At 38.2% G+C, this 25,298-nt stretch overlaps 1 protein-coding gene and 1 long non-coding RNA gene across 3 annotated transcripts; one reads left to right on the top strand and one right to left on the bottom strand.

The window, feature by feature from the left end:
• The first annotated feature begins 340 nt into the window (after positions 1-340).
• KCNRG (potassium channel regulator) lies at positions 341-3,161 on the top strand. The gene is made up of 2 exons (XM_026075387.1): positions 341-945; positions 2,875-3,161. The coding sequence occupies exons 1-2, from the start codon at positions 362-364 to the stop codon at positions 3,125-3,127; spliced, it is 837 nt and encodes a 278-aa protein (XP_025931172.1). The 5' UTR covers positions 341-361; the 3' UTR covers positions 3,128-3,161.
• A 4,351-nt stretch (positions 3,162-7,512) lies between these two features.
• On the bottom strand, positions 7,513-24,216 carry LOC112970706. Of its 2 annotated transcripts, XR_003255125.1 has the most exons (4): positions 23,527-24,216; positions 8,944-9,037; positions 8,169-8,430; positions 7,513-7,645 (listed from the first exon to the last, which is right to left on the bottom strand). It is a non-coding gene; the product is annotated as an uncharacterized LOC112970706 (long non-coding RNA). The 2 variants fall into 2 exon arrangements; XR_003255124.1 differs by having other exon boundaries at positions 7,513-8,430.
• Between the last annotated feature and the right edge of the window lie 1,082 nt (positions 24,217-25,298).

Here is a 25,298-nt window from a genome sequence, read left to right on the forward strand (position 1 = left end):
ACATCTCCAGGAAGCAAATGTGTCATACTTTGGGGATATTCTTTGGTCTCTGTGAAGGTTTAATAAGGTGTGATGATCAATTAACTGTCTTCCAGAAGTAGAACTGGAAGTTGTTCATTTCAAAAATAAAACACTAAATTCCAAGAATCAAAGTTTCCAAGCAACCAAACCCTGCAAACAAAACTATTGTACATGGTATTTACATCTTTGTTGCCTGGGAATCCTATCGCTGCTCTACACCTCAGCTCAAACACTTGCTAAAAGCACTGAACAGTTCTTGCAGCTGCAGATGGCTTGCAGTTTAGGAAGGATAAAGTCACAAACACGTAGAGCAGGGTGTTATAATTCTTGACTGGTTGAGATGACGATGAGTAATCGAGAGGTGGTTGTTCTGAGTGTGGGAGGGGTGAGATTTGTAACCCAGGCTTCTACTTTGCAGCAGTTCCCTGAATCCAGGTTAGCACGGATGTTGAACGATGAAGACCGTGAATTTAAGCAGGTGAATGGGGAGTTTTTTGTGGATAGAGACGGAAATTTGTTTAGTTACATCATGGACTTCTTGAGGACTCTTCAGGTCGCTTTACCCACTGACTTTTCAGACTATCAGAGGCTGCAAAGAGAAGCAGAATTCTATGAGCTCTACTCTCTGGCTGACCTCCTGAGCCAGGAACACTTGCTGAAGCCGAGGCTGGAGATCTTGGAAGTGCGTTTTTTACTCCAGGAAATGCAAGCCTTTTTCCGGATCTTTGGTTCCTGCAGTAGCACTGTGGAGGCTCTTGCTGAACAGATCGCTGTGTTTACGGGCCAGCAGTCAGGACAGACCTGGAATAGCCCTTTTCCTTCTCAGAAGCCACTCATTCCACTCCCTTTGGAAAGACCTTCTCATCACGATATGGTTTTTCAGTGTGGTACCGACTACTCTGCTGGTGACCAGTTTGTGGCCAGGTATTCTCCCTAGTGTGATTTCTCATTATGGAAATGGCTTTGTGACTTCAAGTTCTTGAAGTACATGCTACTTGCTAGTAGGACTCATTTTAAAGAAACTATTGAACAATTGTCTGAGAGCAAAGAAATAGGTTTCCTTCTTTCTGCCTGTTTAATGTTACATTTTTCCGGTGTTGAAATATTGGATTTGTTATACTGATTTGTCTATTCTTAAAAATATTCCTGACTTTCTAAAATATACTGTTCTTGTTATTTGTTTTTGTTTTCTTTCGGGTCTTTCTTGTTTCCTCCTTGCTCTCTCTGTTACACTTTAGATTTTCACAGCATCACTGACCTTCCAGAAAACTTGACAAACAGAGTAAAATGAAGCAAAACAAACAAAATAAGTAAGGAGTGAGCTACTGAAGAAAAACAAGTAAAATGTCCACTAGTTCATGGTCCCATAGGATTTCCTATGGAAAAGAGGAAAAAATAATGGCTAAACAGGAGTGGAAAACATGAGTGGAACTAAGATTACCATTCAGGGACTGAAAAGTTTGTAGGGTCTTTTATAGGGGGAGGGAAAAGGGGTAGAATACTAACTATATGCTACACAGCAGGTTTTCTTTAAATTCAGAGCCAGGTTCTGTTTTTATTAAAATTGCTGTAAATCAGTGATTTTTGAGATAGTAGCAACATATTTTAATACCATAGCTTACATTTTTTTTAAATAAACTTACTGGATGTCTCCATTGTACGGAGGAACATTCTAATGCAAGAAGCCTTAACCTAGTTTGTCTTGTGTGGCTCTCAGAACATCTGGAATTTTATGGAAATTTCATTGGGATAGTTCCAGCAGGGTTATTCTCCCTGTTGAATATAGGAATTAACACAGCAGTCCTTTGATTATTAAAAAATAAATTAGTAAAGTTTATCTTCCTTTTAACTTTCTTTAGCTAAATAAGTAGAGGAAACAACTACTTTGTGTTTGTAAAGCAGCCTATATTTATGTACCAAACCTTAATTTTGTAATTTATTTTTAATTTTATTGGACTAACAGTTGTTTTAGTAGGTTATGGCAACTTAAATACTGCAAGAAGTACTCCTAATTCTTACCTTTCTCTGTTCAGACTCGGTAAAATTTCTCCTTTGTAGATCAATAGAAAAGTATAGCTTGATTAATGAAACAAGTCAACTTTGATTATGTTGCCTACTGAATTTCTATTTAGTTAGACTTTATGGGTGACATGGACTCTGCCCTTTTTGTGCTTCTCATGAATGTTTGGTGTACTTTTCTGTGAACTGTGGAACAGTTTCACCCCTGTCAACTTATGTATTTTGTAATAGTATTTTTACATGACTTCTGTTCCTTGAAATGTCTGGATAGATTCTTAAATCTGTACTTGATATAAAGTATAATCATTTGAGGTAATGTGAAAATGATTTTCTTACTTGTTATCATAACGCCTGCTGTACAAGGTAACTTTGCAATAAATGTTACTGTTTGTAGAGAGATCCTGTGTAATGAAGAGTGACACTATTGAGATGAACCTGGTTTCATTGCCCCTTCTGCCATTTGACTATACTTGCTTGAAAACCTGTTGCAACGTTATAGAACATGCCAGTCAGTTCCCCACTGTTAAATGAAATGAAATGGAGGTGGTCACAACTGTTTCTTAAGGAAATGAGCTTTGTTCCGGGGCTGAAAGAGAAGTGCTTATTCTGTAACATGTAAATGGACAAGCTGAAGAATACTGTTCTTATAATGAGGAAAAGAGTTAAATCATCCTCAAGGGAAGAAAAAAATCCACAGTCTTGGTTGCCCCAAATCAGTGCAACTGTGCTGACATGAACCATCTGGTGACTTGGTTTGTTAAAAAAAAAAAAAAAAAAAAAAAATCCATCCTTCAGGAAGTAATTAAATTCTAACAACTTTTTTTCTTATTTTAGGTATGTTTCCATAAAGCCTGATAATAGAAAGCTGATTAATGGTACTAATGTGCTAGGCCTGCTGGTTGACACTTTACTAAAAGATGGATTTCGCCTCATAAGCACCAGAACAGTCTCCAGTGAAGAAAAAGTTGAATGCTACAGTTTTGAAAGGATGAGGAGGCCGGCAGGCCTTACCGTCACTGTGAACCAAAGCCCAGGGAGCTCTGGTATAGCACAGGCAAAAAGGAGTCAAATGCTTAAAGGGAAATAAAGCTTTTTCCTCTAATCTTTTGAAGGTGAAGAGGGGTATGCCAACACTACTAACCTATTTTTTTTTGGTTTGAAACTGCAATTATGGGGGGAAATAACAAACTATTTTTTATGTATTCARAAAAAAAACACCCCTCTGCTTTCCTGCCTTTTGCTGCTCCACGCTCTTCAATTCTAAATGGAAGAGCCACGGATTCAATATTGTGTTTGTGGAGCAGATTCCGGTATTTTGAAGGGTTGTTTTTATTTTTATCTATGGCTAAAATTTATATTAAGACTCTCAAAAAAACCAACCATGTTAGAGTAATGACATTCCTTCCAGAAAATCATTTTTGTGTTCTCTGCTAATCTGTGAGTAGACTTTAAATATGATAACATCAGAAGAAATAACTTCACACAACTCTCTCATCCCGACAGTTTGAAGAAGTGATTGGAGGAGGAATGCAAATCTGAATGATTTCACAAGTAGAAACAATATGCAAGAATACATACACAGATGATTGTCTTGCAGTTAGTTGAAAGGAATATAACAGAAACATCACAAGTTGTATTGCTGTGTGACTTGTGACATGAGGAATGGCTTTGGGAAGCCACCGTTAGTGTGCATGAAATAATATATTATGACCTCTTGCAGAATACTCTCCTCCCCTCCAAAGGCATTAAGCTACTCTTCAGTACTGAGACTTCAATGATAAAAGGGTATTAAAAAATACTTGCTAATGAACGCTCTGTTAATTTTTAGAACCTTAACTATAAAAAGAATGAAAACATGATAAACAGTCCTTCAGTTGGAAGACTTAGTATAAAGAATTTTTTAATGCTTGTAAAGTGAAAAGCATATTTAGGAGAAAGCCATGGCTGAAGTGGCTTTAAAAATCTTACGAATGTTAACCCTGAACAATGCTGTGTAAAGACACCAAAATAGCTCAGGTACCAGAAGAGGTAAGTTAATGAAGCGTTCTCAATTAAGAATCTTTTTTCCTCTCTTCTAGGCAAGGAAGGAAGATAGTGATAACCTCAAGGTTTTTTTTTTTTTTTTTTTTTGATAAATACTGATTTTTCAAGTTGCAAACAGATGAGTACAGCTTTTTTGGACTTTCTTGGCCAACTAATTAGATCTAGCATTTACTTAGCTTTAAAGTGTGAATTTATTACTTTGTTTGCAGCACTTACTTAAAAATGGATGAGGGTGGTGGGAATCACTCTTCTGTTCCTTGCCCTTAGGATTTCCAATGATCTCTTGCAGACCAGACTGCAGCTGCCACTCTCAGACTTCTATTTTCTTTTGCTACCAGTGTAATGCACTTTACCTTGACACAGGTTCAGAAGTTCACCAGCAACAACTGGGTTCTCTTTGCTTGTTCTAGAGCTTTCTGGGTTGAGAATAACGTGATTATGGGACTACATTTCCTAAGGTGCTTACAGGTTATATAATGTGGGCAATGATGTGGAATGTAAGCATGGATACTTTCAGTTCAAACAGGATTTTTTTTTTGACAATAATGTCAATATGCTAATATGTTGAGCATGGGCCCTTTGTTAGACTTCGGCTTATTTTCTTTAATTTGTCTTAACAACAAATGTATTAATGTACTGGTTGGTCTGGGCTAAACACAGCTCTCTTGTTTCCGGGCTGTAAGATAGCTTTGGTATCTGCGCAGCATTACATTCCCTGTAGTGCATTCAGTGTATCTTTCCCTACCCAGAACAGCAAGGAAACAAGACTCGTCTCTTCCAAAAATTAGAGGGGCTGTAGGGCTGCTTTCCCATTGCACTGACTTGTCCTGAAATCCTGAGCCCGCTGCAGGTGCCGACGCCAGACCATTCCACCCTGTGACGAATGTTTGTCTGTATCAGAACAAATACAATGGTGGACTCCGGGGCTGGGGCTGCTGCTGGCAGCTTTAGGGTGATGCAGCAGACCAGCTGTGTGAGACAACTGTCCCAACACGCTGCTCCGTTACAAAGACAACGCTACCTGGTTGTTAAGCAATCCGCTCATTCTGAAGTACATTTACTGACTTGCCAAAAAAGTTCCCATTCCTCAAATCTAAATAAAACTGAAACCAATAATTGTGAGTATTGAATGAATCAGTGGCTTTGGATATTTTTAGGAAAGAGACTTACCAATAATAGCAAGAAACACAAAATGAAAGAGAAAAGAAAATGGACTTGAGCCTGTATTTAAACATTATGATTTAAATGATCACTGATAGCAGCACAAACCAACTGAGACTAGCTTCATAACCCTTTGTAATAACAAATGTTGTTTCACCCACTGCAGTAGTAGTGAGTTTATTTTAATTGCTGTAGTAGTCACTTTGAAAATTGAATTTGAGATTTTTTAAAATAAGGTAGATGAAAAAAAACAGATGTGCCCCCCCCCACTGAGTTTTAACCTATGTCTTAACTCATGTTTCATGGTGCAAAATGAATATTTAGTACAACTATTTTACTAACGCAGCTTGTGATGGGCTAGTGATTAACTGTTTCTGGTTCCTCTCATGGGTTCATTTTTATTCATCACAAACCACTCTATGAACTTAATATTTTGGCTGTGGGAAAACACACCAATGTAAGTTCCTGTCCTGTAAAGAACTGTACGTGCTCTGCCTTGATGTTGCGTGGGAGTACTGTGAGACTGCATATTCTTAAAATGAAGCACATGATTGTCGCTAAGGCTGCATTCCCAAGTCTTTCTCTCATTTACTTTTACCTAGCAGTGAACTGCAAGTTTCACCTTCTGTCACTTAGGCACCTGCAGGAAACATGACTACACTGTTATACAATGCTTTTGTTTTTCCAACTAACAGTTGCTAAAGTAAGTTTGAGAGCATGTGTGTCAATAACCTGATAGTTTCTGTCCTGCAAAAACTTATCAATAGGATAACCATGACTTAAATGAAGACAAATTTGTATTAAGCTGATTCCTCAAAGGAACTTGCCTTCCTGGATTTCTTTGTACAAACAGTGAAAGCAGCAATAACAGAGCTACAGGTGTTTTAGCACAGCAATAGCTTCAAGCTGTAAGTTAATGGCAGTAATCACCGAGGCAGAGGTGAAAGTGCCTTTGTTTGCTAACAAATGAATATAAAAATAGCACCAGCTAACAAAGAGGATCCGCAATTAGGCTGGTTAGCTAGGGCCCTCCACCTTGCAGGATTTTTTCCATCAGTGTAAAGTGTTGCTGCATCAGGGCAACAATGTTTCTATGCCCTCTTTGGAGTGGTATGCAGCATCTGCAGGCACTGAGCCAGTTATTTAGAAGTAGTTGCCAATGTTATTACTATGTCTTCCCTTCTGAGGTCCCGAACAGGCAACGACGCAGCAGAGAGAGGCCCTGTCGCGTAGTGCCGACAGAGCAGTTCACGCCGGTGCAGTCCCACAGCTGATACAGCTGTGCAAGTAGAAGTGAATTTGGCCAATGGAAAGAATTATGAATACTGCTGCCTATAAAAGGAGGAAACCAGATTAGCTCTGAGCCTGGGTGATTTTAAAAGCCTTCAGGTCAGAAAGAGAGTATGTGTTAAGCTGAGTATTTTCTCACAGAAATCTTGGCAAGTGAATAAACTGTAGTATCTCACAATATGATCTCTGCTAGAGTAGAAGCATATTGCAGGTGACTTGGTGATGCTTTTGCATAGGAGAGAACTAGCAGCTCTGCTCTCTCACCTCTTTTTCTATCTTTATTTTTGGTTAAATGGGAATGGGTTTTTGAAACATTTGGGCTATTTTCTCCAATTAAATTGAAATCTGTGATCACTGACTTATTAATTTGCTTCTTCCAGTCTTTGCCAACTTTCTCAAGATAATTCCTCTTTCCTTGGAAGGTTCAAGATTTTGCTGAATTTGTCAGGGACATCAGTAGACTTTTTGCTCTATTTGCCTTTTTATTTCTTCCCTTGATCTAGCACAAGTACAGGCATACCTCAGAGATATTGTGGGTTTGGTTCCAGACCACCGCAATAAAGTGAATATTGCAATAAAGCGAGTCACACGAATTTTTTGGTTACCCAGTGCATATAAAAGTTATGTTTACACTATACTGTAGTCTAAGTGTGCAATAGCATTATGTCTAAAAAAAAAAAGTACATACCTTAATTAAAAAATACTTTATTGCTAAACAATGCTATCCATCATCTGAGCCTCCAGCGAGTCGTAATCTTTTTGCTGATGGAGGGTCTCACCTCGATGTTGTTGGCTGCTGACTGATGAGGGTGGTGGTTGCTGAAGGCTGGGGTGGCTGTGGCAATTTCTTAAAATAAGACAACAATGAAGTTTGCCGCATCAATTGACTCTTCCTTTCACAAAGGATTTCTCTGTAGCATGYGATGCTGTTTCATAGCATTTTACCCACAATAGAGCTTCTTTCAAAATTGGAGTCAATCCTCTCAAAGCGAGAATTACCAAAATGTGACACAGAGACATGAAGTGAGCACATGCTGTTGGAAAACTGGCGCTGACAGACTTGCTCAATGCAGGGTTGCCACAAACCTTCAATTTGTAAAAAACACGACATCTGCGAAGCACAATAAAGCAAAGTGCTATGAAACAAGGTCTGCCTGTATCCAGCTGTTCCACAGCCTGATATACTGCAAATTGACTGCCACAGTGCTGGAGCAGGCATGAGCCAGCCCTCCAGGTCACTTCTGAATGTACAATGAGCAGTGAAGTTTCTTCTGCTTGTTAACACACAAACAAACTCCCACAACAGTAAGATCCCAAGGGGGAAGGAAACTAAATGGTAAGATAAGGCAGTCATTCTGTCCTACATCTACTCAAGCTTACATGAGAGAAGTAGCTCTTCCAAAAAATGGTGATAGCTTGCTGCTAGATTTGCAGATGATTCAGGAAGGTATCACCTCCTTTGTCATATATCTCCATTTTTATTTTAATCACTTTTCTTTATAGTTGGATTTGATCTTGCATTCTTTATTCAAGGCTATGAAGGGCTTCACCGATAAAGTCTTATGGTGCCTCTGTCCAACAGAATAGTACTTTCATTTTTTTCACCCCCCTGCTCTTGCACTGTGTTGACTTACCTTTGGTAGTGATTGATTACATTTTTGTGCTTTTAAATAGCTTTTTGTCTGCTTCTTTGCAAACTGGGAAGTTCTATTAAGTTCTCATCACCTCTTCCGGGGAGACATGGTTTATCTCCCACCTGAATTTTTCAGTAATCTGCTGATGACAGGAAGGAGAAAGTCCAACGTGAACCACCTTCCTTTTCTTTGTCCTCTTGCCCAGCAGTGGAAAATCTTTGGGTATTGATTTCTAAATAATTATTTGTGAGAGTTTTCATCCCTTTAGGAAATGCATGAAAAGAATTTCATTCTTTTAGGAAAGTCTTGTATGTTCAGCAGTCAATGCTCATAAGATTGTATAATTAATTAAGAACAGATGTTTAAATAAACCTATTTTGATTGATACAGTGGTTAGACTGAAAAATACTGATCTTTTAGCTCTGGTCTTTGTACTGGAAAGTTTTCTTCTTTACTGTACAATTCCAAAACATTTTTCATTTCCCTGCATAGTTGAATCTCATAAAAAGAGTAGAGGACTCCAGCCTAAGATGCAGTATATGAGGAATTAATAGGTATGGGCAAAGGAATTATGCTGGGGTAATTGTATCCTGTCCCGCTTGCAAATAGGGGTAGTAACTTCTGTTTTAACTTTGGAGGAACTTTTCTTCATATTAGGCTGTTCCCGTCCCCTGCCCCCACCACTTTTTTTTTTTTAATCTATTTTGGTTAGTTTCCTCTTTGTTTAGTTTTATTGAACATTGTTGCAATGTTCAAAAATAACTCACTCACTTACTTAATCTGAGCCGTGCAAGGCTGATGTGCTTTTGCATGTCTCTGAAGGGGTAAGTCTAAGGTATATCCAACACGCAGGCTGAGTGATGTTCAGTCTTGATCCATAGGTGAATCCAGTACCATAAAGCAGACAAAGTGGATTAGAAGTCCCATCTGAGATCACAACAAAGTGTTCATAACTTTGAATAATTCAAAAAAAAATTTGTTCCCAGATTGTTGGAAAATGTGATTGAATATTCATTGGGAAACAAACTGGGAACTATCCAAGAGGGGGAGGGAGACTCATTTCCTCTTGTTCTTTCCCTATGATTTGTGCTGAACCATTGCCAGGCTTTAACTTTACAAGGTTTATTTTTATTGATTTTCAACAATAAACAGTGGGAGTATCTACAATAAAAGATTTACAGTGCATCACGAGGAAATACAGCTCCCTACCAAATATTATATTGATCTATTCCCAGATGCTACTGAAACAGCATATAAAAGACCAAATCAAGTCCAGTGATGGAGAACTTCCTCTCTCTAGTGACAGATGCATATGACTGTTATGTCTTCAGAAAACAATAAAAGGGAAGGGAGTGACTCCGCTTCTTTGACCATATCTTCAACAGCCCAGTTAAATCTGTCAACTCAATGTAATCCACATAAATAAAGAATTGGGAACCAAGGGAACTGCTAGTGCATCTGAAGCTTGTTGTTCTTTGACGCTGCATCTCCTGCTGCAGTCAGGCCCTAATTAGTCGCAGAGTGCCCAAATCGATGGACCAACAACGATTTGAATAGGCTGGAACTGGCTGGAGACATGCCTGGAGCCCTGAATATTCTCAAATGGGTGGGTAGGATGTAAATCACTAGTCATCGCATAAAATATAAATAAATCTGACTTCTATTAAAAAAAAAAAAAAGGCGGCATGTCAATTTTCTAGACCATAGTGTAGTTTCTGCTAAAATATCCCCCTGAAGTTTTATCTGTAAGTGTGATCTGATGTGTAAATTTCTCCATGAATTTCTTACTCCATTTCTACACATCTATGATACAATGGTTCAATAACTGGTGGCTTCTTTCTGGTTGGAAGGATGAAAAATGTAGCCCTAAAGGTTGGAAACAGCAATGTGTACAAATCCGCCTCAGAAAATGAGCGTAGCACTTTGCTTTCTAAGGAAGTTTCTGTTACAACAGTCAGTTGAGCCCTTGCTGAAACTGTTAAGAATTAAACATTGCAACATTGTTCCATCCTGATTCCACACTGGAAAAAAAGACAACAGATTGGAAATGGCAAGTCTAGGATTTTCAAATGACTCGAAGTTAGAAACTCAGATTTCTTTAAATTTCAAAGGGAGATTTTAGTTTTCATTGAGGTCCTTTTGAAATGGCCACTCTATGCTTTTTATTTATTTATTTATTTATTATGGTGATAGCAAATAGGTAATAAAACAATCATTGACATTTCTTTCACAGTGTTGTATTGAATAATAACTAGAGCTCATGCCGATCCTTCTCTCCTTTAATCTTTGCACCTTTTTACTACTTCTTCACCTTGCTCCTAGGCCTGGTCACTGGTGGAGTGCAGGCTCTCTGCGCTTTAAAGAAGTGCAGGAATCCACAGACAAAAGCAAACTCCCTTTTTTTCCCATTAGGAAAAGAGAGAGGGAGTCAAGGGATAGAACTCACCTGGAGTCACTGCCTTTGCAGAACCAAACAGGCACAACCTATTGTACTGAAGGGAGGACAGTTAATAGAGCTGTCAGAAATTTCAACACCATCAGATAAGGAAAACCAGAAGATCTTATAGGGATGAATGAATGGGTGGGTGATAGCTACTAAAGGAACTTGGAAAAAGCACAGAATGACTCAGATGGGAGATTTAGATTTTCACGAGACCACAGAGACATTTTATTTTTTTCCAGTTTGGCTAGGTAAGTGAATATGTAGAACATCTTATATTGTGTATATTGTGTGTATCTGAAGAACCAAATTTCTTTCTCAGAAGTCAGTCTTGCATCTGCGCTAGGAAGTGAAACATTGAAGGATCCAGATGTTGGATGGGTTGATCATTTTGATACATGACATCTGGTAACAGAAGCCAAGCTTTTGGTGGCTGAACAGAGAAACTTTGATGATCCAAATGCCAGCATTGCTTTGGCAGTACTTAGGTTACATGCCTCCGTTAAACTGGATACTTCCTGCTGGTGGCCTTTGTTTTGTTTTAATTCAAGTTGCGGTACTGAGGGCAGTAAACCTAGGCTTCCATAAATCAGAACGGTGTTTTCTTCTGGAGCAGAATGCTTTAGATTATCTGTTTTCCATGTCTGCAAACAGGTTCTTAAGCCATATAATTTTCCTTTGGTACCTATGATTGTTCAAAACATTATCTTCTGAAGATGGGCCAGTATAATGTGGATCCTTGGAACACATTAATGGCTTAATGACTATTATGGCAATGTTGTCAAGAGCCTAAATGAAAAATTGTAACTGCATGGCCTTTGGCATAACTGAGATCCTTCTCCCACCTTTGTTTAGGCAAAGCAGAGCCTTCATCCCTAACAATGTTGTCTGTCATTATCCAAGAAGAGATTTCTTTGACCAGTGGAGTATGATGGTGCAATCCAGAGTTCACTAGTGTTCAAATGGAGTCCTCAAATCCTTAGAGATGCATGTGGAAAAGGATGGGCAAAAGATAATCTTTTTGCTAGACTCATCTACTATTTCAGAGATTCTATGGAGAACCTTTTCTAGCAAATACACTAACAGGCACAGGAACACTTGTGTAGCTGCTCTTTTGGCTATGGCCTGCCTAAGAAGCTGTGCTGTAGCAGTCTTTAGTGCTTAGCTACTCAAAGCCTGATGCATGCTCTCACTCAACTTCTGAGATGAGCTTGAGTTTGAAACTGAACATTCATGAAGTCATAAAAGATAAGCTATTGCAACAGCAGTCTGCTATAGTTTCAATACTCTATTTTCTGTGGAGGGACCACTATTGACTTCTTGTTTACTCATAGCACCAAGATGTAACCATGAATGAAGGATCTGATGACAAGTCACAGGAGTTGACATCCACAGCATTCAGGATATGAAGATGTAGATTTCTGTTTTTCTGAAATAAGTGATGACAAGCAAGCAGATCTCCTACTAGAGGCAATGACTCCCACTACAAAGATCACATAGCTCCTTTGGGCTGGGTGGATAACAATGGGGAAATGCCCATTTTGAAAACTCAGAGCATGGCATTTTAATCTGGTGATGAAAAACTGCTAACTGGAAACATTACTTTATATCTGATCTTTCATATGTATGTATTCACATCTCCGAGAACTGGGACAAGCCAAAGCAAACACTGTATGGGAACTGAGAAATTAACTCAACTGTTTTTTCCCTCCTTTTTTAAAAGAGTAAGTGGATCTCTTTCCTCTAAGCAAAGAATGTCCCTAATGATCTAACACACTCCCATTAAAATGCCCTGGAACAGAATGGAGTCAATGAGTGACTAAAATAGGATATGCAAGTCTGTCTCTGTGATGTCTGATGCTACCATGTTGATTAAGGATTCAGGTGAATTGCCTCACACAAGGGAAGATTTTCTTCTCTTCAAGTCTTCAGTTGCTTTGCTGGGGGGCCTGTAGGTCTGTACAGTTGGAAAGCCTGTGCTTTGTGATGCCTATGCTTGGGAACGGGTCTTTACTCTCTCAGAGACCTAACAACAGTATTGCAGAACCTAATCTATACTAAGAAGATCACAAAGTATTTAGTAGCTGCTTATACTTAAGGAAACCTAAAAGATGTTGTCTTCATGGAAATGCTGTCTCCAAAAATGTTATTATTGCTATAAATGGTCTCTACTGCATCATATCTAAATTCCTCCCTAGATGTCTGTGGCAATCTTATCACTTCAAATTAGTATTTACAAATATTAAACACCCTATTTAGTTTGTATGGTTTGTAGGCAGTCTGGGACCCTCATTTACATAGGGATAGCTCCTTCTGCAGCAGAGATCAAACTTTTTTTTTTCCTCTAGGTGTCAATTTTTGCTGTTGTTGGAGGCAGCTTTCCTGCCAGAGAACCCTGTCATGAGACTATAGTCTAATCTGATTGCATTTAGTGATGTTTGTGGTATTTGGTAAAACTGTTTCACCAATTAGATCTTTTAAGGCTTTGTACTCATCAGATGATGGTGATAATAAATTAGGAACTACCATCTGGTGAGAGAAAGAGGATGAAACGTGCACATAGACTGTACTATGACATCTGGTGCCACAGCAACAGGCTTTCTCTTTGATGGGCTGACATTGGAGATCTGGATGGCACCTGGTTAGAAAACACCTCAAGGACCTCTGTCATTTAAAAAATGTTAATGAGAACATAGAGATGCTGAGAAATGCAGTAAGTCCCTATCTCTGTAAATTACAATAGTGTGAACAACACCTGAAGTCTCTACCTAGTGTAGGAAGTTCAGCCAGAGAGAACCTTACTGAAGAACCTCCCTGTCGTCTTCTGATTTGGACTGAGCACAGGAATATTCTTTACGGAACTAGTCCTGCAGGATGCTGGAAACTTATAGAAAATGATCTGTGATAGAAACTACAGAAAATGACCAGCAAAGCAGAGAAACATTGAAGCAGTACTGAAGGCAGGACCTTCATGGAGGCTCATAAAGTGTGATTTTGATCATAATTTGATAATGGAGTGTTGGATTACTCTGCTTTCAGCTGAAGGATCCAAAGGTCCCATGATTCAATCTCATTAAAATTAATTCCCAGTGTCACTGGTGATTTCTGCTCTAGCATCGGGGCTACTGAGGGATCCAGGGAATGCATGAAATACCCAGAGTAATTCCAAGTTTGCCTCAGAACAGTCTAGCGTTCCTAGATTTGAGCTATGCTTTACTTCAGAAGAATTCATGTACAAGGAGAAAATCAGGATCTGTTTTGCAGATGTTCTGCTCCTTGTCACCTGCTAATCAGAGTCTATCCATGTTAGGAAGCTTCCTGACAGTCTAAGCCAAGAAGTGGGAACAGCAAGAGAATTCTGGTCTTTCTCAGTGTTTCTGCTCAGGCAAACTGGAACTGGAGGCCAGGTGCCTGCATCACTTGTGATGTCTTGAGGCAAGATGTTTTGCTTGCTCAATCTTCCTAGAAAAATAAATTCATCTTTCATGTGCTGCTCATCAAACCAAATAAAATGCATCTTATGTGAACAGTCTTTAATGGCACCACTGCATTAAACACTAAGCAGTTTTTGAAGGCTAGGGAGGTTGTGCTCATTTATGGGACCCAATGATATGAAATTCCTCCTAGGCTAAAGTAGTTTCTCCAACAGGAAAATAACAGAAATGCTAGAATTTCTAAAACCAAATCCAATCTTAACAGCTATTTAAGAGTTAATTTAAGTATAAATTAGTGAATAATAGAAGGCTACCTGGTATATAACAGGCTAATGAAAAACTCTATTCATAGCCACCAGCGGTCTGAAGAACAAGGGGATGGAGGGATTATCACTGCCCTTGGATGGAGATAAACAGTTATCACTTTCACAGATGCTGCTGAACCACACTCTCCCACACACAGCTATTACATGCACAGGTACTGATGGCTGAATGCTGTGCATGTGTACAACTGCACAAATATATACCTGGAGAAGAACTACAAATATTTCTGAAGACATTAGAATCCATTTTTGCTTGTTTGTTTATCTTTGTCTATGTAGTACCAAGAGGAGGATGAAAGAAACTGGCAAAGTTAGAGAAGTTAGAGAATAATAATTTGGTTTTAATATAGAGGGTGACAGAGAAATTCCTGTCCCAATGGCATGCTTTGTGGGAAATCAGAGTAGTTTAACCAGGCCTAGAAGTCTCAAAGGAAGAGATTATGCACAGCTTGAGAAACTCAAACACTGTATATCACCAGGACCAGATACTATTTTTACAAGAACTCTGAAATAAATGTGAATAAGTGGAGATACAGATAAGAATTTGTCAATTACCATTAAAAATACCAACTGCTCTAGACTGGACAACTGCTCACAGCTAAACATTCAGAGAAAAGGGTGCAGATCAGACAGCTGGGCTAGTTTTAGAGGAAACTGATTGAGGATATTTTCATAGAGTAAGGTAGTGCCTTATTCAGGCTACTTTCATGCCTGAATAAGCATAAAATAATGGGTCACAATATCACAGCTTTGCGAGTAACCTGTATGTCCTGAGCTACTAGAATTACTTGAAGGAAATTCAAATTACACAGATACTCCAGGAGCCTTGAGGGAGTCTTAAAGTCTAACAATAATTTGGAAATGGAGCAAGTAGCCACTCCTCAAAGGAGAAAAAAGTTGGAACTGTTCTGTGACCCAATTCACAAATATTTAGTTATCGCATTGTTCATCTATTGGCAACATAAGGTATTTCTTTAGCTTGTTTTAATGGGTACTTATTAAATTTACTGTATGCTTTTCTTATTGTTACTTCAGCAAGCATCTTAGGAAAAAAACATCAAACTTACATGGAATTAGAGTCCAATAAAAACAAATTCCACTACTCTCTGAAATCCTAACTACAGCTTTCGTTAATCTGGTAAAGTAACTAGTTATCACTGCTACCAACCTTTGAACACAACCATTTTGTGATTAACTTTTTGTGCACATACCCTTGATTTATCAAGATGAGGAACTTTCATGGGCTGCTTCCACCGGGCACTTTCCTAGGAAGCAGACGTGAACCCGAATCCCCTCAGGCTTCTGAAGGACCTCAAAACCAGGTTTTCTGTTTCTTGGGTGAGTTCCCTAGCCTTGAGATTGCTTCAGCCACTTTCTTAAATTCTTCTGATGGATTTTATCAGGTCATGCCAATTTTTAAGCAGCTCACCGGACTTAGTGGTCTCTAGTCTCTCCTTGTCTTTCCCATTCCCCCTTTCTAATCACAGTATGTGTCCTTACTGTCTACTGTTTTTGCCAACTATGATAAGATACCAGATTACAATTAATCTTTTAATGTGTACTGAAGGGGAAGGGGAGAAAGAAACAGAGGCCTTAAGCACTTTGGCTTTCTCAGCATCGTGCTAATCTTCCATCCTATGTTGTAGCTGAAGACTAATTCTCGTGTCAGTCTCGCTACTACTATTACAGCCAGATACGAACGTAGAATTGATTTGTAGACAGAGCCCAAATTTTCAAACAAAGATGAGTTTTTAAAACCTAGACTATATCTGATGCAGAAAGAAAACATCTCTGTGTCATTTATCTCTGAACAGAAGACTCTGTGCCTCTGAGGAAATACAGAAAAAAGACTTTCCTTGGCTTAGAGATTTCCAACATAAACTGTGCCTGTTAAGCCTTCATACATTGTCAGATTGTAGACAAAAACTGCTTACAAACATTCACACAGTACCTACTACCCCATTGCCACATGGACATACAGTGACTGTTACAAGACAGATTTCAGGTCTCCTTTATAAACACTTAAAAAAATAAAACACTTAATACATATCCCTCAGTTTTCCAATATTTTAGACAGCTATTTCTTTTGAAGAACAAGGCCTAGGCACTGGAAAACATGTTCTGGGAGTAACCAGCTTAGGATAAAAGCTAGCTGTGCTAGTAGTAACTTAACCTGCAAATGCAAGAAGAGGCTGAGGTGAGGCAAGAATGAGGAACTAAAAAGCAAACTTCTCGGTAAAAGCGTACCTTATTAAAAAGCAGAAGCTCTGGTAGACACGTTTGCAAGAGAGTTCCTGTCCTTAAATAAGGCTGGAGCCTATATCTGACTGGATCACAAATGGCTGTTTCAAAACATTTTACCTGCATTTTTGCCAGAAATTTATCTAAATACTTTGCATTAACCAGGCTGCAAATGCAATATTAAGGTATGTTAGTCTTAAGTTTTAATCACAAAGACACAGTACTGTTTTATATCTTCACTACAGCTGTCTAAAAATGGGCTTCCGTAAGGACGTTAAGTAACTGAGAGTTGATTCTCTATTTAACCAAGCTTTGACATTTACCTTATACACAAAAGGGACAATGTTTAATTCAAAGGTAACTTGTACAAATGCACAGAAGCTTTTCTATTTTTTCTGAGATAAGGGAATTAAAATAAAACAAAACAAAACATGCCCCCAGCAACCACACTTGTTGAGTGCAATGAAATGTTGAAGCACAATTCATCCCTGAAACCTCCACAACAATGCAACCAACAGGGGGCTGTCTGGCTACACGATGTTAATGAATCCTTAACAAAATCCTTCTTCTGACCGTGCAACCTACCACTCAGGCAAGCACACTCCCTACCTAAAACTCATAATCACACAGGTCATTTTGTAGCTTTCACACCTCCAAAACGGCAGCTCTTTTTTGTCTTTGTCTGATACTACTACAAATGTATTAGTTTTAAATATGTCTGAAGATAGCAGAAATTGCTTATTTGAAAAGTGGGAGACTTTCACATCATTTGCCTTAATATGAAAGGTGTGTCACAATTGTTTTGGTATGCTAAGAAGATATTTCTGCATAAGCGTTTTTGTATTTGCTTTGTATGTATATGTTAATCTTTTGAAGGAAGGAGGTAGACTAGGACAGAGCTAGTCTGTTTGTTCCTGCTTCTGGAACTTTGTTTTTTTTCCCCCTTATACTTTTTTCCCCCTTCCAAGTGAACCAGTGATGAATCTAGGAAAAATCTAATTTAATAGAAGTTGCATTGCATCACCTTATGGGTCAATACATGAACAACAACTAGCAGTTCTGCAAGTCTCCTTGCAAATTTACAGAGTACAGCTTGGTAACATAAGACAAAGCTGAGCAGAAAATAACTGTTTTTAATCAAAGTTTCATATAGGAAATCAAAAAATAATTCAAAAGGGAACTTTGATCTTTGTAACAATTGCACAGAGCATCATTAAATAGCATGATGAAGGCTCCATTCAGCTCAGTTTGCAGAAGTGAGGCTTTAATAATTAGAATTTCCACTGAATATAGTAAGTGCAAGTGCAAGTGCATAACCTTCTGGGAGGCTGAGGACAGTAAGTCAAAAAACAGAAGCACACAAGGAGCAAATACTTCATTAGTCTTTTGTAGCTGCAGTCAAATACTGGTCAGTGTCTGTATTGTGAAAAGTGAACAGCAGTGTATGCTTACAGATGATATAGACCACAATAAGGGGCAAACTTTACTATATTGTGTGTATTAACCTCCTTAAGGTGAATGTACAGGCAGAAGGAACTGCTCAGTCATAGTATGAAACAAAAATGCTTTCTTATGACATAACCTATTGCTTTAGGATTCAGATTTAGAAATGTGAATATTTTTAGCTCTACAAATTAAATTCAGATGTGGAAGAAGTATTCAAGACTCATCAGCTAGTAATTCACAAATCATTTTGTAGCAACACACTTTTAAAGTCCACAGGTATAGTTTGAAGTAGTGAACCAGGAATTATGTTCTCAATTCGTGTATTTCTAAATTAACAGAAATACAAAAAAAATAAGGTGATCTGCAGCAAATAATCAGAGATTCCAGTTGAATGTCCTAAACTATCCTCTCCCCTAGAAGTACCAACTATGTCAGAGTTACTGGAATACCATGCTTGGAAGTACCTTCCTCAAAAAGGCTAATAAATTTGATTTGCCTCTACTTTTCAGACAGTTTCTTTGAAACAGCTCTCCATTTCTTATCACTGTGCATAAGGCGAGATCTTTATTACAAGCTGAGATGACTCAAAGACTCCTATGACTATTTCACAGGGTCTACTTCTGGCATTTCTGTTATGGTATTGGGATTCTTAAAAGCCCTGAAGTTCTGCTCAGCTCTACATTCATTATTGACAGGCCTATAAAAGAATGAAGTCTTTGAAAAGCTCTCCTTGTCCTGTATTAAGGGTTTTTCTTTAGGAATTCAGCAAACTAACCTTGTGTCACCCAAGGCAGAGTGGGAGGAAACAAACTCTTTCTGAGGTTGTATTACTTTTTCAATGGATCATATGAATACTTGTCATTTCTTCCTGTCTCCTCCCAATTATGGTTAGGGCACATGTGGAACATGGACACTGTATACTAACATCTACAGGGATGAAAGACATATCAAACTTTTCTGAAGCTCCTGTCCTAGCACATACGTTATGAGAGCAGTTAATCTTGTAGCTTTTATACCGCACATAAAAGACATGGGGCAGATGTTCTGTCACTGCCTTTGAAAAATTTAAAGAACAGATAAGCAAAAATATGTCTGTAGGAGTGTCAAGAAAGGAGAACAGTAAGGCCCTGAGTATTCCTTACACAGATTTAAGCTATGTGGAAAAGCGCCTTAAGTCTGGACTGCCTTTCTCAACAGAGCGGAGGTAACTTTTCCCTGCTGCCAGCACTGCAGCTCACACAGCAAGCACATTCAGATAGCTGAACTCACCAAAAACCTAACCCAAAGTCATTTGGTGAAACCATCATGGAAACATCAGAACCAGGGTAATACTGAAGGGAATAGGAGGACTTCGTCAGCCTCAAACTTGTCTGGTTTAAGAACTACAGAACTATAAAACCATAGTCATATATTATTGTTGACTATTCTAACTGGTCCAATAACAGAATACCTGAAGCTTTTTGTCTTTATTTCAATGAAATATTAAAAATTGGCACATTTTAGAAAAGCTTTATATTCTATAATTTATGCCTTACGTAGTTCTGATTTTAATACCTAAAAGTTTTTGGAGTATTTTACAAAAGGTTCCAAAATGTTGTATTTTTAAACCCAGAAATTTAACAGTATAGAAGTTGCTGATAGAAGATTCCTTTAAGGTTAACAAAGACACAAGCTTGTCCTGCAAAAACCTGTAGGGAGATCTGAAACTTTCTATCTACCACTGTCTCATATGGTTATAAATAGTAGAAGAAAATATTATGGAGATAATATTATTCCCGTTTCTCAACAGAAGCTAAGTAAAGAAGAGAGTTCAGACTCAGCCAGAATCTAGCTAGTCACCACTGTAGACTTAAGACTGAAGACTTAAGTTGGATAAATGCTACTATAATTAATTTGTCCTTTTTAAAAATATTGAATATAGGTTTAAAACTTTACATTAAGAGACAGAGGCAATATTAGGTAAGTTTCTTTTTTTTTTTTATTAACTATTCAAAAAAAGTCAAATATGTAAAATATTGGGTTGTTACATCTGAAAATCATTAAATGACTTCCACCAGAGACAAACTGCTTAAATTAGAATGAAAAAGTGATACCAAAGTGATACCCACCCCAACTCAGAAAGAGATGAACAATGTCACTTGTGCCATTGCATTTTCCCCATCACTCTTTCTTATGTCTGTTTATAGCTCCAACATTTTCCTCTGATACACACATACAACTGCCAGCTTAGAAAGGAGATTTACATATATGCCAGACAGTGAAGTTTTCCTTCAAATATACTTCAAACTTTTTTTTTTAAACAAAGAATTGCTGCTTTTCTTTGAGTTAAACTGTGGTAAAATAGCAGCTCACCACTTCAGATATATTACTATCAATCATTTCCTGTAACTTCTGTGATAGGAGGTGGTGACAGAGAACATGAAGGGAGTCTAAACACTTCAAATTTCACAGAATACTGCTACTATTGCTACCCAATTAGGAAAGACTTCCCCCAATACTTAACAAGATACCATGATTAAGGGAAAAGCTGAAAGATTTTCAGATCGCTGTATCATGAATATCAAGTATGGAATCATTGCCAGTGCAATACACAGTACTGCGTTTGAAATTTAAAGAACAATGGTTTGTACAAGTCATAAACACATGAGTTTAAGTCATTTTACATTTTTAAAGAAGCACTTTTTAATACTGTACATTAGAAATTAACAATGTCAGAATTTAACTGGCTCATTCCTTCTGTCACATAGATCTCCATATAAACTAGGTAAATGCATTGTAAAATATGCCAAAGAAGTTCAGACATGAACATTACCTTTAATATATAGAAGATGTTGCAAAATATTGAAGGTGATACTCATGAAATACCATTCCAAAAAAATATTTAACTAATGTTTAATTATAATAGCTATATAACCAAAATGCATCTGTGGCAAGATAGGACAGAGATCAGAGGTGCACATGAAGGGACAAATAGACCATGAACCAGAAACTTGGAAACTGAGTTTCTCAGCTTGAGCAGTTAACAAGGAAAATTGACTGCTGATCTGTCCTTTAAAAGGTGCACAATACTCACCTCTTCCTCTGAGATCATAATTAATAAATGCCATAGAAAAAATCCATAAGGAAATGCATCACTGTAGTACAGCTACTAAACAAAACTAGTTTTCTTTATTTTACAGCAGCCCTTCAAGGTAAGTGCTTATTATCCATATTTTAAATGTAAGATGGAAGTGTTTAAAAGTAAAAGGTAAAAAGTAAAGAGCATGCAAGAGTTTGAGGCAAGATATTTAGGAGATCATTGTCAACAGACATAACATTACATAGTATTTTAATTCAAATTACAACTCCCAAGAAGCTTGGCTACAAATATGAACAGTCACTGTTTCTGTCAGACCTGAAGTCTGACATGAATGAGAAATATAAATACCAGTGGATTGAAATACCAGTGAATGTAAGTTGCCAGTGGATTTCACAAATGATAGCAAAAGCTAAGACTTAACAGTCTTCACACTCCCTTCTGGCTCTGAAGCACAGAGGGCTCTAGTGAATGTAAGGAATGAATCGGAGGTGGGCAAACCCCTTTCCCCAAGCCTGGCTCGTGTCCTCTTTGCCTCCAGCCAGATTTCATTTATGAGGTTGCCACTTCTTCCAATTTCAAGAAAACAAACAGACAAGCAACCTGTCCTAGTCTTTCCATTTTCCCAGTTCATCAGCTCAGTCCTTCCCCTATCAGTTCCCATCTCTGGTCTCTCAATATCAGATCCTCAGACATGCTACTCTCATTGGTTGTCTTTACTCCTATATAGCTCGTACTCTCCGATTTATTTCCAAGCAAGCCTACCTTTTGTATGAATTAAGCAACTTTTTCCTCTACAGTTCCAAAGCCTAGCAGAAAATAAGCACCTAAACTGAAAACAGGGAGCCTCCTTTTCTTAACCCACGCAAAATCCATAGGAGTCCAGAGCTGCGATTGCAGGAAGAGTTCCATTCGGCTACAGGCTGGGGCATGCCCACGCAGGCAGGCCCTGGGAAATACAGTTGCTAATATTTAAGGCAACGATGAACTATGCAAGAAATGTGATTTTTTTCCAAAGGTTTAGAAGTTGAATAATTTGGGGCAGGACTTCACAAAACTTTGAAGTCATGTTCTTGACCACAAATCCTGCCTGGGACTTTGTTTCCTCAGTTGAGCTCTACTTCTGCAAATTCTCAAATGATAGTTCTGTCATCTCACTAAACTGTTATAAGCTGTCACGGCCACCAAACAAACCAGTCCAACCTTCTCCCTTCTCCTTCCTTGGTTTTTCCCACTCCCTACCAGCCCCTGCCTTGGGCCAGCATGGGGTTCTTGGGGCGAACCAGACTGAGCAAGCACTGTGTTTCACCATGCACATGAATGCTTGCACTGGCACAAGGAAGTGGTCAGGAACAAACAGTTGGGCCACTGGACTTTGACAAAGCGATGCAGACAGGCCTACTTGTTGCATGTGGTCAGATCTTTCTGATCAGCTTTTTAGATTAACATCTGCTCTCAACCAGTCCCTGAGAGAAAGCCTAGACACATGAAAATACTGGTTCTACCAGAGTAACGGGGTGGATGATCTGCTGAAAGTACCACAGTCTGCAGTGCACTAGCAAAATTGGTGACCATTAAAGAGACAGAAATAGTGGACGAGTAATGCCATTTTTCTTTTAGAATCCAGTGTGGCATTTCCAAGCATTCCTAAGTTTTCAAAAGGCTGAAATGCATGTGAAGGTCTTTAGTAGCAAAGGATTATAGATGGGCAAATAAAACTACTCAAAGAAGCCTCAGTGAGAAAGCTATCCAACTTTAAGCCAGATAGCATATTTTTTCTGAGTAGTCAGCCTCATTTTGGCCAGTTATCTTAAGTGATCTGTCCTAGGTAAATGGACACACAGAAGCTTGGTTACTTTATGAAAAACTGTGGGCTAATATTGGATAGCTTTACTCCTGAGAAGTGCTTAGGTTTGAACTAAATTGGAAATTCTAGCCGTTATAATTTTACCAGTTCAAATCCATAGCAGGGGCAGATGAAAATTTTCATTTTTATCAGTGTGTACATCAGCTGAAATGCTACATGGTAAAATAATGCAAATTTATGAATTACAAAAACATGGATTCATATTCACCTACATCATATTTGTACCTGTGCAGCTATACCAGTAGCAGTCCACTGAAGCCTGAAGTCAAAATAAATCCCCAATGCAGATAAGCTTTTTGCTTTACTTCTAAAACATATGCATAAACTTAAGGTTGTAAGCAACGTATTTGAAGAAGGGCATGTATTTTAATGGTAAGATATAACAGGGCTAATAAAACTAGATTAGCAAGTGATACTGAGTCATGATAGTGAAGAAAATAAAATCTTAAAAGGAAACACACTTTCTTTCAGATCTTAACTGTATCTAAAATTAGTGACATTTACATAACCATTAGTCTACATTTGACTCACCACACAGTTCTTGCATGATGCTTTTAAAAGAAAAGGAGCCTATGCAATTTCCATTCTTTTTGCAGCAGTTTCAATCATCTCAATGAAAGATTCCCCTACAAAAGAAATATCTTCACGGAAAATGAGAAAAAAATTAGTAAATTCACAACCAGTTATACAGTTTAAATTTCTAAATCTAAAATTGTTACCTGTCAGTAACATTGTAATTTAAGAAATAAAATTAACATTTCATTAAATTTTGTTAATAATAATTTTGGAAGCCATTTTTGCTTTTTTTCCCACAATTTGCTGAAAATATGACAAAACATTTCCCAGTTTCCATCCATTAAGAAAGGCTGTAAGAGTGAACATAATTTTAATTAAGAGCGTTTTAATAAGTTCAACCAATATTTAAAGTAATTCAGTTTTTATAATGATTTTATACACTTACCAAAGCACTAACTGTTAGACAGGTGTAGATGGAGATAGGTCCTTAATTAATTCAACATTCATGCAAACCAAAGTATTCAAAACTACATATATACTAATTCTAGATGTACCATCAGATAGTATCAAGTCCTAAAAATTGGTACCAAACAGACGGAAATAAAAACAAAAGCCCAGAAAATGTTCATGAACAATTAACAGATAGATAATAACAGGAAAAAAGCTTCAGGAAATATGTCAAATGTCCTTTCCCATGACTCACATGCAGAAATGACTAGCCTTACTTCAGCAGCACAGTTAATACTGGAGATATTTACAGTCTTAACACCAATATTTACGTGCTGCTAAAGTATGACAGACATCAGGATCACACAATTGATTAATTCGTAAGCGGTGTTTCTCTTCCGGATGACGAAATCCTTGTATTTTTGAGGCAGCACAATATGGCCTGCACCTTTTCAAAACCCACAAACCATTATGTGCTGCTACGTTATGCCAAGGTGTCTACCACACTTCAAGGAAATAGAAACATATGCTGAAAGCTGAATGCAGAGTTTTCTTGTTGAGCATTAGTTTTCACATACTGACATAAGCTGTATTAATAAAGTATGAAACATTCATAAAGCATTTGTCCATTGCTAAACTAACTGCTTATTTACAGTGAAGCTCTAGACTTTATTATCAATTGTGCATACCACAAGGAGACATGGACCAGAAACTGGACAGTTAGGTGTATGATTAGTGGAGCTAAAGGTTATGCAGATGTTTACTTCAAAACTATTTTCTACTCTGACTTTTGCTCATCTGAAAACCTGTCATGAAACACATTTGTCAAAAAAAAAAAAAAAAAAAAGAAAGGGGGGCTCCTTCCTCTTCCTCCCTGCTTGGGGGGCTGCAGGGCCTGGGGTCCCCATGTGGGGCTGGGGGCAGGGTCACTCCTGCCCCATCCCTCTGGCCCCAGGCCCTACGCCCCGGTAGAGCGGCAACGGGACTACCTGCCGATTCCTGGGGGGGGGTGGGGGGGTGGAAAAAAAAAAAAAAAAAAAAAAAAGGGGGGGGGCGCGCTAATTTCAAAACCTGCTTCTGTCAACTGCTGTGGCCTTTAAGCCATTTGTTATTTGTGCAGAAGGTTCCTGAACCCCCAGTCTCTGGGCAGAAAGATTTACAAGTGCCTCTTAACTTCAGGGGGAAAAGAAACCAATCAGATTGTTAACAAGACAGCAACTTGCAGGAGCTGATCTGCCTACAGCCTAAACTGATCARGCGACTTAACTCGAAGAGGTAGGCAAGAGACTTAGTTCACATCCCTACTAGGTATCCTTTCCTTATGCTAAGGTACGCAAAAC

Source organism: Apteryx rowi, unplaced genomic scaffold, assembly GCF_003343035.1.
Source record: "Apteryx rowi isolate R43461 unplaced genomic scaffold, aptRow1 scaffold_402, whole genome shotgun sequence".
Lineage (NCBI taxonomy): Eukaryota > Metazoa > Chordata > Aves > Apterygiformes > Apterygidae > Apteryx > Apteryx rowi.